The sequence below is a fragment of the Chaetura pelagica genome, unplaced genomic scaffold, assembly GCF_000747805.2.
Source record: "Chaetura pelagica isolate M959 unplaced genomic scaffold, ChaPel_1.0 scaffold143, whole genome shotgun sequence".
NCBI lineage: Eukaryota > Metazoa > Chordata > Aves > Apodiformes > Apodidae > Chaetura > Chaetura pelagica.
Genome location: NW_009952701.1, coordinates 1,756,269 through 1,775,680, shown reverse-complemented (window position 1 = coordinate 1,775,680; position 19,412 = coordinate 1,756,269). Strand labels below are relative to the sequence as shown.

Genomic DNA, 19,412 nt, shown 5'->3' with positions numbered 1-19,412 from the left:
GAAAGATTTGCAGAGGAAAATAGCTGTGTGCTTCCTAGTTGAGTTAATACCTCTGCTGTGCTCTTTCCTTTCATGATCAAAGTTTTGTGAGTCCTCCTGTGGTAATAGAAGTTTTACAGTCACAGATGATGATAGTTGGGAAGGTGTTCAAGTTTCCCGAGAAAATTGTGTAAATTGGTCTCTGTGAAGGAAAGCAGAGCTGTGCTTATGCTCTTGGTATTCATCCTCATTTTTGTGGTTGTTAACACAGTATATGCTCAGGGATTTCAAGGAATTAATGCTCTGAGCTTTTGAAATTAGAAAAAAAACAGAGAGGAGGGTGGAATAAGAGGGGGATGCTCCTGGGGACTGAGAGTGCATGAGCATGGATTGGATGCCTGCTTAAATAACATGGAGTGGACTCACCAACCATCCCATCTCTTACACTGATCTGGTCTTATTTTATTCTCCATATCCTATCACAGCAATTATGCCTCATCCAACTCTTGGAAATAAAATATATAAAGCCTCATTTTGTCATTTCCAATAGACCTGAACTTGTACTGTTGTGCTACTTTACATTTTGCAAAGAGTTTGGTCCATGTAGCCAAATTTGGCAGAGCTAACCAGGACTTAAATGGTCTGTGCACCTCAAGAGTAAATCATTCCTGCCCAGCTGGGTGGGTGCTGGGCTCAGTGCTTCATCCCTCCTGTTCTGGTGGGAATGTGACTCTTTATCCTTCTGAGTTCCTATGCCTTCTGACTAAGGATTTTCTGATTACTTCAAAAGTACTGCTGTTGTTGCTTCAGTTTAAGAACCATTTAATTAGCTTTTCCTGGGGAACATCAAGCTGCCCTGGAGCTGATACATAAACTTGACTTTACATATGCAAACTCTGGACAACCATTCCAGCTTGCAAAGGAAAGACAACTTTCAACTTGTGACAGGTGCCTGCTGTGCAGGAGATAACCAGGGAGCTAGTTTAAAAAACATAGAGTTTCAGTCTTAGGAGAAATTGCCTCATTTTTGTATTTATGTTTATTCTGCATCAGAATAAACCCAAATACTTTTGGTATTTTCACTCAAAGTGAAAATCTTAATATTTTTTAGTATCTCACTGTTTTCCTTCTAGGTTTTTAAACATTTAAATTAGTATTATTGCTTTTTTTTTTTTTTTCAGAAAGCAGAAGTATGACATGACACTGCTTGCTGTTCAAGTAGATTATTTTAAAACAATTTAGAACAGCTGCTTTCTAGTGATTGAGTCATCTCATTTTCTAGCTTAGAATATCTTGCTTGTTTTGTAATGGAATGGTTTGGCACATGGAACAAGAAATGAAGATAAATTATCAGCATACCAACTAGAAAAGCAGGTGGATTTTCAGCATCCTTCTTGTTGTAGAAAGTGTATTTCTTCTCCAGGCTTGTTTCTGTGCCTTTATAAATGACTCCAGAGTTGGAAATTTTCATTTTCTTCTTGAAAATTTTTCAGTGTCTAATTCCCTGAAATTTTTCTTGCTTCAGAACTTTTGGTTTAAATCAATTAAGGAGAAGAGTGGCAGCTTCTTAGTGTCTTACAGGAAACCAAACATGCAAGTGATAAATTACAGCATCTCTTCTTTCTATGGGAGGAATCCCCTGACACAGAGACATGCACACATGCAAATACAAGCTGTGTAGCACTTACCAGGTATTCCAGGGAGGAAATAACCAACAGCTTCAGTAAGTGGAGATGATCCTGGCTCTGGGAAATGTTGCTGAGATGGCTGAGGAGCCCATGGCTGGAGCAGGGTGGGTATGAGCCAGGGGAGCTGGAGCAACCAGCCAGTGCTCCCAGGCTCTGCTGGCAGGAGCAGCTGAAGATGCTTTAGCTGTGCTGGGAGGCCTGTAGAGGAAGAGACTGATGTTAAACCATGTGTGGGGTAGCACTAATATCTATGATTACTTTCTGTATCTCACTGAGAAGAGAAAATGTATTCTTTGTTTTTTTCTGAGCTGGAAGACAATTCACCTTCTCCAGAGGGCTTTGGTTCCATCCATCTCACTTGTGCTATTGCTGCTTCACCATCAGCACTCAGAAATTACTGAAATCAGTAAAATGTTTGTGCAGAGGAGGGAAGTAGCCCTCATTTTGGCTTGGAAGATGCAGACTTGGAGAACATCAGCTGATCAAGGCCATGGTGACAGTCACCAGCAGAGGTGGGCACAGTCTGCAGGCTCTGCTGGCAGGGTCTGTGCACACTTTCCTCACCACTTCAATCATTCAGAGCTCTTCTGGTGGGAACCATGAAGGAGCTCAAGACTAACTCTGATAAGAGCAACAAGCTGGTAACCAGCTGTATCTACTAACATCATTTGCTTACCAGTCTCTTAAACATTTGAGCTTATAGACTGAATGAAACTGGACCTCATGCACAATTTGGTACTGTTGTTTTCCAGTTCTGTGTTGCATCCAGCTCCTGTTTGTGTGTTAAAGGGAAATGTTGTGTTTGATGGATGAGGGTTCCTTTGAATATCTGCACATCATCTGGTTGAACAGGGCTCACAGCTTTTAGAATAGGCTGCTGCAGAAACAGTTATCTTGTGATTTGGTTATGCCACAAATCTCTCTTTACTGTAGTTTATATATCTCTATCTTGGGAAAACAAAAAGCTTAGGGGGAAGTATTGAAGTCTGATTTGAGTCAGCAGTCTTTCTCAAAGCTGACCCACACTACAACTCAAATTGTGGACATTCTCTCAAGTATAGTTTTTCCCTTCCCTGCTTCCAGGTTGTATAAAGGCTCCATGTACTCACTCTACTATCAACAACAACAAAAAAAAGACAGACTGTTTTTTTTTTTTTAAATCAGTGACTTTTTTTTCCCCTTGAAAGTTTTTCTAGCTCTGTTTGCCCTCAGGGATAAACTTTGTAATGAAAAACACCACCAACAAAACAAACAAGAAAAACCTAAAACCAAAACCAAACCACACTCTTTTTTTTGCAGTGATTTTGTAACTGCTAAATACTTATATTTATGTGGAGATGAAGGACAAATGCATCTTCCAGCAGTATTTGTACCTTTCTTTATAAAGTGTTTGAACATAAATACAACTGATTTCATAGAGGCTACAACCTGGGTATCTTGTGAATGTGGTTTCCAGTAGCCCAGCAGCAGGAAGTTCCCTTTCTTTTTCCCAAGCTCCAATTTTGCTGATTCCTTTTCGAATCTTATAGAGTTTCTATTTCTTTAGCACTTGATTTGCAAACACAGCACACAGATTGCATCAGTTAGCTCTTACCTAACAGATTAAACACATTTTTCTTTATGGATTTGGTTCTGACTGGGTCATGTCTCTGAATTGAAGGTCATTGATGCTCACACCAACCTTAACAGTATTTGATACTGAACAGTGTCCTCACTTAAGGACAAGGAATGAGTGGAAAGATTTTTTTCTCCCTTCTATTAATTTGTTTTGTTTTGATGACTGTTTAATATCTCTCTTTCTCAGGTTTCTGACAAGTAATGAAAATATAAAACTGTGCTGTAATTTCTGGGAAAACGATTAAGTTTCCAGTAAAATCACCTGCAAGCTGTTTAATTATAATTCCTTGAAGAGTTCTGTGTTTGTAGGTTCTTGCTGCTCTTTGGGCCTGGTGTAACTCACATCCTTTCTCTGTTATTCTGCTTCATTTTGGATGTCAGCTCTGTCTAAAATCTTCTCTGTCCAAATAATAGGATTCACACTCTCATAGACTTCTCTGGTGTCAGTAGCTTCAGTCTCTGTCTCTTATTTACCCTGTTACTATTAAAGCCTCTCTTTTTAAACAATGTATATTTATTTTGCCTCAAAATACAACATTTTCCTCCTGCCACAAGGCAAGCGACTCAAATTTTCGAAGACTCTTTCAGCAAAGCTGGGAATTAGATTCTTATGGAGTCCTTCATAAAAAATGGAAGACTTTGTGTGTTAACATACATTGATTTATTCATAGTGTTTCATTACAAATAAGTGAGGATCCCTGATATCAGGAAAGGTTAGGAGAGCAGTGGAGCATGTTATATTCTATTGACAGCTCGGTTGAAATTGAGCTGCATTTGGATGGAATTTGGAAGTGCAGGCAAGGAATTGGCTGGTAAATAAGTAATGAATTTTACTTGCAAGTATCTGTATATCAACAGTGTTGCCATGGGTAAGCAGAATGGAGCTGGAACAGAATTTCAAAGGTGTGTTTCAGCATGGGTTCCTCTCAGGGTGTGATAGCACCAGCAGTGGGTGTCCTCATGACTGGCTCTCTGGGTCTGTAACCCTGCTGATTTACTCTCTCAGGCTGAAACCAGGCATGTAAACTTGCTAACTGAGGATAAAAACAGGATTTGGGGGGAGGAATTCTATCAGAAGCTGGCTAACAAGCTCAGAGAAGGGCTTTTGTCTAAAGACTTGATATTTATTTCATTTAAATGTGCCATGTCATTTAAACATTTCATTTTGGCACATTCACTTTAGCGTGGGTAAAGGTTTCCAACACCATCAGTAAATGCCAAAACCTACTAGTAAAAGGCTCCCATTGCTTTCAGCAGCCTTTTGAGAAGACCTTTTGCTAGATGGAAAACAAGCTGGATGGAAAATGTATCCATGTTTGTACCAAAATATTTCATATGCTGGGGGGGATTGTCTGGGGAATCCTCATGAAAATCCTGCTGGCTGTGCTGTGTGCTCTGGTTTGTCTCCAGAAGTTCTGAGGCTCAGGGACAAAAAGCAAGTTTTTGTGTCCTCTGTTACAAATCAGTGCATGCTGAGGCTTTAGTGGAGAGAAGAAATGAGGTTTTTTCCAGAGTAAAGCTTTAGAAAAATTGTCCTGTTTGTTTGCCAGCATCCAAACAGGGAACAGCTCACTAGGGAGATTGAAGTAACTTCTGCCCTTGTGTTTTCAGTGTCGGGTCTCAAGAGATGACAAAACAAAGGAGCAGAGAGAGGGCAGGTGCAGAAGGCCCTTATCACCTTACTCTCCTTGTTTTCATTTGCAGATTACATACAAGGCCGTTGGGTCTCTGGATCCCAGTGCTGACCTGTCCAGCCAAAGAGGGAAAGTCTTCAAACTAAGGAATGAAACACATCACCTCTTTGTAGGATTGTACCCGGGGACTACGTATTCATTCACCATCAAAGCCAGCACAGTCAAGGGCTTTGGGCCACCCATCACAACACGGATTGCAACTAAGATTTCAGGTACTGCTTTGGAGAAGAAGAAAAAAGAATTTTCTTGGCCTCTTTTTTGCTTTAGACCCACAGCTGATGCATCAAACAACAAAAAGCCATTCAGCTTGAGCATCCCTCTCTACGAGCTTCATACAGCAAATTTGTTAAAACAGCCACAATCCAGTATCTGTGGTTTGTTTGGGTTACAAATGCAGTGGTTAATTTGTAGATATCTTAAATATTCATTAACATCTTTGTGGAGCATTTGAGATGAGAACCTTCGTTAGTTCTAGAAATGGACTATCTATGATAATTGTTAATATTAGCTGTGTGGCTGGGGAATGTGGCTTTTATTTTCAGAATGCACCAAAATGGACGTAATGAAGTAATTCAATTAATAGTGCAAGGAGGCTGAAAATAAAGGAGGAAGGTGGTTTTTATGTTTTATTTCTTCGTAAGGGCAGAGAGAGGGCTTGAGATAGGCAAACAACTATTATAAAGGCATTAAAATCAGGAGGCATTGCAAAGAGGAAGCATGTGTGTAGAAAAAAACAAGGCAACTTAAGCTGGATGTCAGAAAAAAGATGGAAAGAAGGATGGTAGAGAATGTATTAGACAGACACATGTAGACTTCAATTTTAACCTGTAATTGATAGCAGTTAAATAGGTTCCCTAACAGAGCTTAAAATGCTCATTTTTTAATACCTTAACTACTTTTTCCATGAAGTAAAAATAAACATTTGGGGCATTCAGAAGGCTTGTAATACTTGAAATGTGATGGCTGGGTGCCATAGAAAAGTGTGCACAACAGTGTGTGTTCTCAGTTGCCTCCTTTCAAAATTGGTTAATAAATTTAATTTGTTAGAAGTAAGTGCCAGTGTAAATGTAAAGGAAGTAAAACGTATCCATTCCCTCCATTGACCATCAGCAGGGTTTGAACCCTTCAGGTTCAGAGCAGAAGCCCAAGTCCCAGCCATGAGAAGTAAAGCCATTTCCTGTGCTCCCAGCTCCAGGGAGGGTTGGGGTTTGTGCAGCCCTGCTAGGGAGGGAGCTCACAGCACATGCTCCATGCACTCGTGACCAGGGAAATAAAATAGCCCAGTAATGGCAGTGCTTCTTCCCTCTGATTCAGTTTCTTTGCATTTTAGTATTCAGTGAGTGCTCCAATTGTGTTAGAAGCCTGCAGGATTATTAACTGTATGCACACTGAGCTCAGTTTATCCTCTTTATTATTTTTTTCCTTCTTCCAAACATCTGGCTGGCAGCAGGTAGGCACAGACTCCATGCAGACATCAGGGTAGTCTCTGGCATCACATTATCTCATTGCATGGTCAGTCCCATATATGTAATTTGGAAATTACTGGGTGAATTAGCTGCCTACTCTGATATGGTGAAGATGCTTCCACAACAGTTAAGTATCATGTGATTTGCTTCATCATCAAATAATTACATAATAAATCTTCTGTACAGAATAAACATTACAGAGAATTTTACCATTGCCCTCATGCTGTTTGCAGCAGTGTTGACTGTTATCAGCTTTGTACAGCACAGTCTGAAGTGAAACAAAGGATGCATTTCTATACCAGTTTCACTAATGCCATCCTGTCCAGCACAAAAATGATGCACTGAAAAAACAGCCAAAATAACATTTATTTTCATTTGTTCTAATGAGTGAAAACAGAAGAAATCAAAGCAAGATCTTTTTGATGTTGGGCTGTTAAGGGAGTCAGGAACAGCACTTGTAGGTCTGCAGTGGCAGTGACATCACAAATAGAGAATCCTGGGTTTTCCTGCAGGATTATTAGATGAACTGCTTGTTCTTTGTTGCACTAAGGAAGCCCCAAGGTTAGTAGGGAGAACAGTTTTTGCATTGACTGGAATGGCCTTCTAAGACTATATATTTATTTAAAATGAGAAGACATCTATGCTGCAGGAAGGGCTCAGTGTGTATGTTTATGTGTTTTTGTTTCTCGGTCACAATTGAGTGGTGGAATTCCTGAAGACTTCTATTTGGGTAGGACTAGAATTTTGCAAAATAGGCATTAAATTGATGAGCACTGCTTGCTGTGGCAATTGTAATTTTATTCAGGTACTACCCAACTGCTCCATGTTAAGTACCCAAGAATAATGTATCTTATTTTGGTGTCTTGTGACTAATACAGACACTGATCCCTGAATTCTATTCAATACCATTAGCTAGTCTGACCAAGACCAAGGTTTCTTCCATTTACTACTTAAATGGAAAAGACTGCTTATGGTGCCTGAAAGAAAGATTCTTCCTGGCATGTACAGAAGATATCTAACCACGTGCCAAGCCAGAGGGAGATTTAGTGGCACCAGGGCAGTACTGCAGTCAGGTTGGAAGAAACTGCTCAAAGGAGGAGGATGGAGCCTGCAAAGGCAGAGCCCAGCTGGTTTCTGGTGTCCAGAAAGGCCCTGCAGCCTTTTTGCAGCACTGTGTTGTGCTGTAGGGCCATCCCTTCTGTCTGGAGCAGGTGCTGATCAACTCAGAGCAGCCTTCCAGTATCTGGAGACCTACAAGAAAGCTGGGGCATGTAGTGAGAGGACAAGGGGTAATGGACCAAAAAATTGAAGAGGGAAGATTTAAATTAGACATTAGGAGGAAATTCTTCCCTATGGGGTTGGTTGGACACTGGAACAGGTTGCCCAGGGAAGCTGTGGCTGCCCCATCCCTTAAGTGTTCAAAGGCGGGTTGGACGGGGCTTCAAGGAGCCTGGTCTACTGGGAGGTGTCCCTGCCCATGCAGGGGAGTTTGGTCTAGGTGATCTTTAATGTCCTTTATATCCCAGACCAGTCTGGGATTCTGTGATCTCCAGCACACACTGTGATCTCTGGTGTAGAAGACTTCTGGTGATGCCCATCTTTAGGTGATTGGTGCTTCCCCTTGCTGCAGAGCACTGTTTTCAGAAAGATCCTCGTTAAAGAGTTGGCATTCATTCTGAACTGATTCCCAGCTTATTGACAGAGAAATCAGTAGCTGAGCTGATAATAACAACCACCATTCTTGACAGTTTTCAGGCATTTAGATAAAAATCCCGACTGTAAACAGGATTACAGAGAAAATTGTTGTGAGAGGATTAAAGATGGGACACCTGCAATACAGCTTGCCCTTGTGAGTGACAGATGAGGTATTCATGTGAATTCTTCTGTCTGATTTGTACTTTAAAGATATTTCAATGGAACTTACATTTTTGGAATACATTTAATGTTGCTCTGATCTCATGATCAGTTCTGTCACCATAAAAATTATGTCCCAAACAGATGTTTGCTATTGGGGAAGGGAGAAGTAACATCATAAATAAGTTTCCTGAGGAAACCTACCCTGATTTCCTGAAATGACCCCCATAGAAGATGATAAAGCAGAAGTAGAAATGAGATTTTTGGCTAAGTGTAAATTCTTGGCGGTGGTCCATATTGCTTTGGGGAGCATTTTAGCTGAGTATGGCCTGAGAAGCCTCATGGGGAGCTGTGCAGATGCTGGGTGGTTACTGGGGTAAAATGCCATGAAATTGAGTGCTGAAATAATCTGGCTAATTCATGCTCTTCTCATGTTTTTGTGCTTCTTAACACAGCCTGCAGCAACCAAAGGTTAAGTCCATATATTAAAAACTCTATTTAAGATGTGAGAGGTCTAGTTCAGCAACCAGAGCAGAGAAGAGGAGGCAGGTTTCCTGCGTGTTGCTCTTCGCTCTAAGTCACCCATCTTAAGTAGTATCTTTTAAAATCTGTGTGGTTTTCTTTTTTTCACATTGAAAATTGAAGGAATGATCTCATCTCAAAGAATTACTAAGCCTTAAAAATTCAAGACAGGCTTTCCAAAGCCAGCTTGAAAATTTGGGTGTCCGATTCCTGCTTCGTTTTAATAGGAAAAGAGCCTACAAACATTTAAGCAGTTTTGGTCATAACATTAGGAAGTATTCTGATGTTTCATTTGATAGATGTTAAACAGGCTCCAAGAAATGTTAATGTGATGTTGCCATCCCTACCAAAGGCAGTGACTGGTGTATAACTGAGGTGTTGCTCTGGGTTCTGCTGCAGCTCCATCGATGCCTGAATACGACACCGACTCCCCCCTGAACGAGACCGACACCACCATCACTGTCATGCTGAAACCTGCTCAGTCCCGGGGAGCTCCTGTCAGGTAGGTGTTTTCTCTTCTGTTTCCACAGCTCTCCCTTCTCCTTCCTCCCCAGGCTTCACTATTCTCTCATTCTTGCCTGATAATGTAGCTGCTGAAAGCAAACAGTGACTGAAAGGCCAACTCTTCTGTGGATTCTGCCTCTCACAGGGTCTTTTTATAAACGCTTCTACCTACTTGCCTCCTGCTGTTAACCTCTGGGAAAGGTTCCTGATAGCTGTGAACTGAGCCAAGGAAGAGGAGGCTCCAGGCCTCCATCTCCCACCCTCCCTTTCCTGACGGACAAGACTGTTTTTGTAACTATCTTGTGAATGGCTGAGCTATCTTTAATGTTTGTGGATCAGTTGGTTCAGATTCTGACTGTGCTTCTCACACATTCATGGCATAATGGGCTGGTTGCAGGGCAAAGTAGAGTTCTAGTTCAGGAAAAATAGACTCAGGTTTAATGGCATCTTTGCCAGTTGTAGGGAAGAAGTTTCCACTCAGAGTAGGGGATTTAGGAGCAGGAAACAGCTCAGGCACCTGTGGAATACAGCGAGGACCTTAGAGAAAACATTTCTGACTCTCCGTGAGCTGGGTCCTGATCTTAGTGATGAAATACTGACATGGGACATTTGGCTGCAGATCCCTCCCTGACTGTGGTAGCACAACTCTCAGAGGTCTGTACTGCATTGCTCTCTTCTGTCTACTTGAATTTGTACCTGGTGAAAGGCACCAGCACAGATGAACAAACTTCCCTTCTGAGCAGGTTCTGCCTTATCTGTCACTGGCAGAAGTGCCAGCTGGTCATTGCTCCTGCCAGTCTCCTCAGCTGAGACCAGGAATTAGAATCACTTACAATAAAAACATGGAATACAGCTTTGCAGAGGTATCCAGCAACCACTACCTCCCTACAGGCTCTTCAGGTTTTTACCTCCAGTTTTCCCAAGAGACTTTGGAAATTTTACCTATGGGTGATATTTCCAAAACCCATAGTCCCTCCTTTCAAAGTAAATTGGGTTTCTACACCACACTGACAGGTTCTTAGCTCTTTGGAAGGATGTCCCACTAAATATGTAGGAGCAAATTGCTCAGATGTATACTACATGATTTAATGAATCATTCTGTATCAATTAGTGATCCACTCCGTGTCACAGGTTTCCCCAAACTGTGTTGGTGCAATGAGGCAAAGAATCTGCTCTTTAAGACTTGGCACCATCCCTTTTCTACTTTTTCTGAGTAATGTATTTCAAAGTTTTCCTTTCAATCTCTGGTACTCCATATGAGTGAATTTAAGAGCCTATTTTCTGAGTCCTTTAGGGATGTTTTTCTGCTGGAAAAGAGCAGTAAAATCACACAGCTCTATTTTGTTTTATTTCTTTATATGGGGGAACATTCTTGTATCTCGTTTTACCACCTGCTGTCTTAAGAGTGTTGCTATTTTGTCTTTTTATTGAAAAGTCTTGTGATTTTTCTCAAAGTCAATTTACTATGCTTTAACTGCATTCAGTGAATAATGTCTTTTCCAACAAATGCATCTGTTATAAAAAATTTGGTTGAGATTTTTATAAATTTTCACTCTGGTTTCTTCAATTGCATTGCAGTCTATTCTGCATACATTTGCAGGGTGTGCAATATTTACATGCCACAACAGAGTGATAAGATTGCTTCCTATTATGAGCCCATTTCATTGACTTACAGACACATGTATGAAAACCAGAACTGGTTTGGTGGGGGAGAAGTGAAAGTAAGAGGGTTTGGGGGAGAATTTTATCTTTTTGTTAACTATGACAGCCTTAGAAAGTGTGACTGCCTTTCTCTGTATAACCATACAGGCTGGGCTTACTCCAGACTCAACAAATCCAGTTCTTTCAATCCTCAACTTTCCCAACCTCTTCTCTTTTCTTTTGGTCTGGCCTGCACACTCTCCAGTTTGTGTGAATTCTCTCAACACACCATGTCCAAAAGCAGGTAGCACTCCCTTGGAGGCCTCAACAGCACCCAGCAGATTAGAAGAACATCATACTGTGAACTATTTCTGATCCACTACATCCTTTTTTGTTGGTGTCTGGTTAGTTTTTCTGTTCTCCTGGCCTCCCCTATAGACATGATTGTGCTTTTCTAGAACCTTTACTTTTGCACACTGAGTGTTCCTATCCCAGCCTGTCTGAGATGAGTATGAAAAGGTACTTGAAAGTAGCCTGAAATAGATTCTCCTCACACCTTCTTATAAAACCTCTGACATTTGGGCCTTTCCCTATGCAGGAATAGGTTGACCTCTCACCAGCCTGACAGTTTCTGCTTTGGGTTTTTGTTCTAGTCTTCTCAAACTGTGAAAATGAGAAGAACATACAACCCCCAAACCATGCAGTAATTATTCTTAATATTTCCTCTTACGTGCTGGAGGTGCTGAGTTGGAGCAGGTGTGGGGGTGTGAGTCTGAACTAGTGCCTGTACATCAGGTAGTTCTGTGACTTTGTGTGGTGTTATTTCATTCTGCTGTGGCCTGAGCAGCATACAGATGGAGCATGGTCAGCAAGATCATTTTTAAAGTAATATTGGAGAGCAGTTAAAATAAGATTCATTGTAATTCCATTCATCTGAAATGCAGGGACACCAAGTCCAAAGTCACTTTCAGCATTAAGACATTTCTGATGTTCCCTGGTGCTCGTGATGAGTAACTTAAATGAGGTTGTTTGTAAAACTAATGATCATGAACTCAGCATTGTTAACAATCTATAGATAACAATGAAGACGTTTTCATATGAACTGATAGTAATAGTATAAACTTAGATATTCTTTGAGCTATTTTGTCCTATTGCCAAAGGAAAGATGAAGCCTCAGCAAGCATAAATGTTCTCCCCTGTGGCCCAAGCATTTCATTCTTGCTTTTATTTTCCATGGTATAACCCACAGAGCTTGACTCCACATTGCCCTTTAAAAATAACTTTTTAGGTGTTCTTATATCAATCTGAAGCCCCTGGATGGTGCTATGATTGATTTGCTGAAGACTGACATTCATCTATAATGGATTCAGAAGTGGAAAGAAGAATACCAGTGTTCTCAATCTTTACTCCTCAGCTCTCTCCTGAAAATCTCCAATGTGATTTTGAGGATAATTTTGCCTTTGAATCTGTTATTGTCAGGAGAGCTCAGTCAGTCCTTCATAGATTATTCACATATGACATCTTTAGACCTGTATTTGAGAATTTATAACTCATTCACTGCTTGAAAATACCACTGTAAAGGATTTTATCTACATGACATGTCCACTGAGTTGGTTTTTGAGTCTTGGATATTTGAAACTCCATCTGGTTTATTAACATGTGTTGGTTCTATCAATCTACCTATACTGATGTTATGGAGTAAATAAAGTTTCCAGAGCATGCATTAGTTTTGAGGGCTTCAGGCTTTAAATAAATGCTCCTCTTGGGTCTGATTGCCCTGTCAGTATGCTGCTCTGTGTATTGGAGCTGTAGGACACTGTAGAAGGGCATTAGAGAAGAGTCTGAAATTATTTTGGGGGGTTTCAGACAATTAAGTACTTTTATGTCTGAAAAAGATTGATTTAATCTCCCTACTTTCCTGCAGTTTTCTGAAGTAAATAATCTGTGATGCTCTTTTGTGTGTCTGCCAGCACATGGGTACAGGATGATCTTTAGGCACCTGACTCCTGTAGTGTGCTAAAGAACAGTAGTTTTAGAACAAAGATATTCAATATTTGTACTTGCTTATACATATATAGATATATACTTATATATATATTGGGGGGAGGAGGAGGAATATAAGTGTGTGTATATGTGTATATATATTTATATATGCAGAATAAGTAGAATGTGTAAATGATCCTGGAGAAATATATTCAGGTAAGATCCATTTATTGTGTATGTGTGCACTGGTCAGATATTTGCAACCTCTTGGATGGTGAGGAAGGATGAGTTATTTTAATAATGTACATCTTACAGGAAATAAGTGAATTGGAATAGGAGAATGGGAGTTGAAATATTTTAGGTATATTTAGAAGTACTGAGCAAAAGTGAAACAAAATATTTTTTCTATCAACATCCAGCCAGTAAGAGAAATCAATTTATATGGACCAAGCCCCATGTTACTCTTGAGTTTTATAATCTGATTCTTGGTCTCCCAAGCATGAAATAAAGGAAATATTTTTGGTCCACGTGATGCTAAACAAATTAAGAGAAAGCAGTTGTAGTGTTATTTAACAGAATACCTAAGAACAGTATTTTTTTTCTGGTTTTATGCTCAAGCTGCTCTCCAAGCAAACAATCCCATCTGTGTATTTCTGTAGGAACAAATGGAAATTCCCTGTGCTGAAGAGGCAGTGGTATTACTTCCATTTTATGTTGAGGAACTGAGACTTTGGCTAAATAAAACTTATCTTCTATTTCAGTCTGCCACAAAATAGAAAATTGAGAACCTTTGGAGTCATAGCCTATAAATTTAATTTCCAGATAATTCTTTATTTTTTTATTTATATTTTTTTTGTGTGTGTGCTTTCAGGCATTACCTGTTCATCCTGAACTTACCTTTCCCATATCCCTCTCACCAGCATCCTTATTTTCTTTTGTTTTTAATGTTCTTTCCATCCCCATGAAGGAGAGGTTTTGCAAGCCTAGTGACCCTGATTCTGTGGTGGAAGAGGAATGAGAAAATCAGCTATAAACTTGCAAAATGTGCTGAGGTTTTTGTTTTGTGCTGCAGATGGTGGCTTTGGTGCATAGATCTCCATAACTATACAGAGAGCAATGCAGCTCAGCTCCCTGCTTTGCAGCTTCTTAGTGGCATCACATGAGCTTGCCTCAGGCATTTCTGTTGATAATTAATTCATTAATGCCAAGAAAGGGTGGCAATTTTGTGTTCTGCAAACTCCCCCACAGCACACCTTGTGTTGGGAAATCAGGAGTGGAGTCAAGGAGCAGGGAAACTCTAAAAAAAGGTTCTAATGTTGAAAGGAATGGGGAGCATAATGAGCTATCATGCACTTGGTGAATCTGGAAGTTCAGTTGCCTTGATAGGCATGTTATAAATACCTGGAAAATAAAACTCCTGGTCTGCTTCTTCTAACCTTGTATTCAAATATATGCATCACATGATTTGGTTGATTGAATACAGGGCAAACAGTCATCACATTAGATCTTTTAATTTTGTAGTATCTAATGAGGAATGAGATTATCAATCTAGGCTTCTGATATTATAAGCCTAATTAATTATCTGTATTAATTAACATCTCCTATAATGTACCTCAGGGATATTGTTCTGAAATCACTCAAGCTGAGTTCCTCCTGCTTTCCATTCTGCCTTTCATTTAGACAAGAGTTTAAAGGAAAATGAGTGAGTTTCTTTCCTCTTGAAGATAAGTGCTTTTTCTTTAATTCTGAATGTGAGAGAATGAAAAGGAGAATGTGGATGAAAGGCATGGAGTAATGGCAGCTGTATGCATCAGTGTGATGTTTATTATGGCAAAAAAAGGGACAGAATAGAGTTGTCCAGAAGGCATTTGCAGGTTTAACCTGGTCGATGTGTCCAAACTTGGTGAGCTGACCAGAACACTGCAAGACTGAAAATTCACTTCCATTTTAGCTGGACTCACTGAATTTAGGTTAGATTCTACATGATGACTGCAATGGTACTTGAATTTACTCCAGATCTTAGAAGTGCTTTGCCTACTGTATCAGGAGACACCTTGCATCAGGATGCAAGGTGACAACCATAAGTACTAGGAAGGAATATTTATTCTTTGATGCAACATGGTACAATTAGTTGAATGGGTGTTTCAAGGTGTGTTTTTTTTTTAGTTCCCTTTGAAGTGTCAGGTGTTGGCCCTCAAAAGTGAGGCCAAGGGGCATTTGGGGTCAATTGTCTCATCTGATACAGGAAATGCATTATTTAATTGGATCAGCACACAGTTCATCTGAGAATATTGTCCTTTAAAAGGTGATAAAACTGCCTTGGCCCATCTCTCAGCCTTCAGAAATACAGCCTTTCTCTGAGCCTGGATGACCTTACTAACCACTCCTCAGAGAGCTTTGCCAGCAGCCAGAACTGGGAGAGGAAAGACATAAAATGTGCATACATTTTAATAATAATATTTTAACAATCAGATTACACATAGAGCTAATTCTTTTTTGTCAACCAGCATTTTAATAACCCCATGGTGAAGCTTTTGGTACCACTTATTTTGATGAAGGCCTGAGGATACTGAGAGGGAGGGGATATTTTTGTGTAAATCTTTTATGCTGTCCAGGTAAACTGTCAGATTAAATTCCAGCCATCAAAAGGTTAATGAAGTCTGAAATTTAACATGACAATCACAAATTGATGGCCATTTTCTCACATCAAGCTATCAACCAGAAAGAGGAGGGAACAGGAGGTGATACACACAGTTGCCAGTTTGAAAGTTTCTTTTCTCCAAGACATTTCTTGGCTTCACAACTCCCAGAGCCAACAGGCCCCTTCCTGGTGAACACAGAATAAAAAGATAACAGCAAATCACATAAAAGATTTTAAAAAATTAGAAACTCTGAATTTCATAGAATCAGAGAATCATAGAATGGTTTGAGTTGGACCTTAAAGACCACCTAGTTCCAACCTCTGCACAGGCAGGGACACCTCCCAGCAGCCCAGGTTGCTCCAAGCCCCATCCAACCTGCCCTTCAACACTGCCAGGGATGGGGCAGCCACAGCTTCTCTGGGCAGCCTGTTCCAGGGTCTCACCACCCTCACATTAAAGAATTCCCTCCTAAATTTCTGCTAAGCCTCCTTCTGCCTGCCAGAGCCCTTGGAGCAGGCCCTTTGATGGGATGAAGTGAGCCTGACCACAGCTCTTCTGGGTCAGAGCAGCCCACAGGAAGGAGTCTGGCTCTTTTTGCAGCCCACAGAGAATGATTTGCCTAATTGAAGCAGCTCCTTAAGGTCTTTAAAATGAGATGGGATAAGGCTGGGCACAAGTCCCTGGCAAATATCCTCCCCTCAGAAACAGTGCATGAGCTTTACCCAGCCAGTAGTTGGGGAGATGAGTTCAGGCTCTTTCCTGTTGCATGTGGCAGGCGGTGTTTACGCTGGCAGGTGCCCCTCAATGCATCTTTCATAACAACAACAAAAAAAAAGGGATAAAAGGGAAGATGAGTAAGCTCTGCTTTGCTGATGCAGACTAAGGCATTTCAGGATTTAATTATACTCCAGGTATATACATTCCGGAAACATGTTAATGCTCCCGTGATTAAAATTATAGAGGCCCTAATTGAAAAAGCATAAACCGAATTGAAGAATTCCTAATTATAGTTTGCTTTGAGGTGTTAATTTCCTCCATAATGAATGCATAATTTCTTGGAACTAGAACAAGGGGGCTGCTGCACCAGTGCGTGGGCTGCAGCTGGAATGAAGGGATTATCATAAAGGCAGCCAGACAATTGAGAATAAACCTCTGCAGCCACGATGCTCTTTGCCAGTCTGTAATTTCAGTCCTCCTTGCACAGCAGTTTTCCAAAGCAAAAGGCAGAGCTGGGAGATGGTGAGGGATTTGTTTGCTGTGCAAAAGGAAGGGGAAAGAGGGCTGGTTTATTTCCTAGGAGTCATGGTGCAAAAGAGGAAGTTGAGAAGAGAGGCAGAGGGCAGAGTATTTGGAGTGGAAAGGTCAAATAGCCCAACAGAAGAGGCAACACTGACTTCCCTTTCTCCCACCTTGGCAGATCCCCCAGTAACTGCAGGAGCTGGTGTTGATGCAGGTTGAGGTTTTTTCTGCCAAAGGATACATTCTATATTTAATGTTTTCTCTTGTATCAAAAATATGCTTAGTTTAGAGGGGAGTTGGTGAACTAAAGGATTATCAGATACAACCTCCTCATGTTTCAGTGTGCCCCATTCCCACTGTGGGAGTGGAGGTAAAAGGTGTTTAGAGATGATGACAAACTAGCTGTGAATTGCTGCAAAGAAGTCCTTACCCTTGGGACTTTGGTTCTCCCCTTTCTCCATCCTCATTTTTCCTTCATTCTGGGGCAGGAGATGTTGTAGTGAGGGTACCATTTAAGACCAACCTCTCGCTGGTGTCAGAAGATTGATCACTTTGCACATTCTGAACAGCACAAAGTATCCAGAATAGGTGGAAAGAATCTGGTTGATACTCCTGCAGCTTCAGGTGCTGAAAATCTGTATTACCCTTAAGTAAGGCTCCTTTTTTTCTTTTGGATATTGATGATATAACTGTCAGTAGACTGTTATCTGACCTCATGTACCTTGTCTAGTAATGAAGTTTCTCCTGAGGTTAGAAACAGAGCAGGTTCCTCGAAAATCTGTATTACCCTTAAGTAAGGCTCCTATTTTCTTTTGGATATTGATGCTATAACTGTCAGTAGACTGTTACCTGACCTCATGTGCCTTGTCTAGTAATGAAGTTTCTGCTGAGGTTAGAAACAGAGCAGGTTCCTTCTTTTTGTCTTGGTTTTTCTTAGCTTTTTCACTAAAAACAGAACAAAACAAACACAAACACAAAACCAACAACAATATATTTTAGTGCTCTCTTTTAAAAAAAATCACGTTCTTATATGAGGGTTTTTCCTCCTCAGTCTGGTACCTGTGGGTGTGAAAAAAGGAGAGAAAGCTTTAAATCCAAACTAGATTATTTCTACATCCACATGGACCTCATTTAATGGAAGCCATGGAAATACTCAAATTACTTCTGACTGAGAATATATGCAAATATGCCCATCCTGTAGTCCAAGCTATGAAGGACATGGCAAAAGGTATAGCATGGTCCCAGGAAAGCTGTAGACTAGTCTTTCTCCATCCTGCAGCTTGCTCAAGAACCACTTTTGGCTCTTTGTCCTTGAAACTTCCTTCTGGTTTTAACCCAGGGATCACTGAGGGTGACAAAACCTCAGTCAGCGAGGCCTGGTTAATGCTGAGCGACATGAACAAAAAAGGGGTTGCTGGTTTTTATTTGTAGATCAAACAGATGGCAGGTGGCTCAGGAGGCAAAAAAAACACCTCCAAAGCCACTCACATTAGCTCCTGTTGCAGCGAAAGCTGTATCTACCTGCACTCATTATCTTTAATCTACCAGCACAAAATAAGACTGAACTGGAGAGATAGGGACTGGGCCTGTTCCACTGGGAAAAAGCAGTTATTATGTCTAATCTGTGTTGCAAGCCAGGTCTGGCTTATGGAGATGGTTGAGATAATGGAACACAGAGCTTTGAGATGCCCTCTGGTTCTTTTTATATTTTTTTATTATTATGTTTTAAAATTCTTATTTCCAAGAAGGTTAAACTGAGAGAATGTAAAGGATTTAGAAGACTGGTACATATATAACACAAGTAAACAGAGGCAGCAGCAGTGTTGTGGTGGTCTGGGATGGAAAGGAGGCAATATTGTGAGTATGGATGGTATCTTTTGTTAGACCAAATGATAGAACTGGAGAAAATGGACTTTTAAGCACACAAATGCTTCTTTTTGGTCAGTAAACACTGACTGTCAATACAGTTGTCTTTTTGACACGTTACCACATTTCTGTTTGCTGTGCACAGACCTTGCACAAAGATTAGACTTGCTCAGAACTCTATGGGAATAATTGCATTTTTAAATTTCTTTCAATAGCTGTCCTGCCTTGGAAAGACACAATTATTAGTCACCCAGAGAAGACCAGTGGCAAATGGAACACTGGAAGCACGAGGTTGGAAGCACTGATTTTAGTATGTATTTATGTACAGAAACACATATATGTGTGCACGCAGATATGTAGATGCCCCCACATGCAGCTATTTAAACCATTACTGTACCTGCTTTTTGGCACAACATTGTTACTGGTGTTCATGGAAGTGTGACAAGATGCTGTGTCTTTTGTGTATTGCAGTATTAAGAAATATCCAGTCTCCCAGCACTGTCTCCTTCTCCTTCAACTCTGCAGGTAGCAACTCAAAGGATGCCCAGAAGTCACTTTATCTATATCTATCTATGTATCTATGTTTTCCCTTTTTGAATGACTTTGTAGGATTAACATGTGTTCAGGCTGGAAACTCCAGACTAGATTAGACAGGACATATTGACTGGTGGGTGGAAGTAAGAAGATGGGACAAGAGCGTGGGGTTTGTTTGCACAC

The 19,412-nt window shown here is 40.6% G+C and overlaps 1 protein-coding gene across 1 annotated transcript in view; it reads left to right on the top strand.

Moving 5' to 3' along the window:
• Positions 1–19,412, top strand: part of PTPRT (protein tyrosine phosphatase, receptor type, T) — a gene marked incomplete at its 5' end in the record, with an annotated part of 272,054 nt that overhangs the window by 152,515 nt on the left and 100,127 nt on the right. Inside the window, 2 exons of the mRNA XM_009994060.1 lie at positions 4,989–5,190; positions 9,220–9,322. Of these exons, the coding sequence (XP_009992362.1) occupies positions 4,989–5,190; positions 9,220–9,322 (305 nt within the window). The remainder of the gene's footprint in view (positions 1–4,988; positions 5,191–9,219; positions 9,323–19,412) is intronic.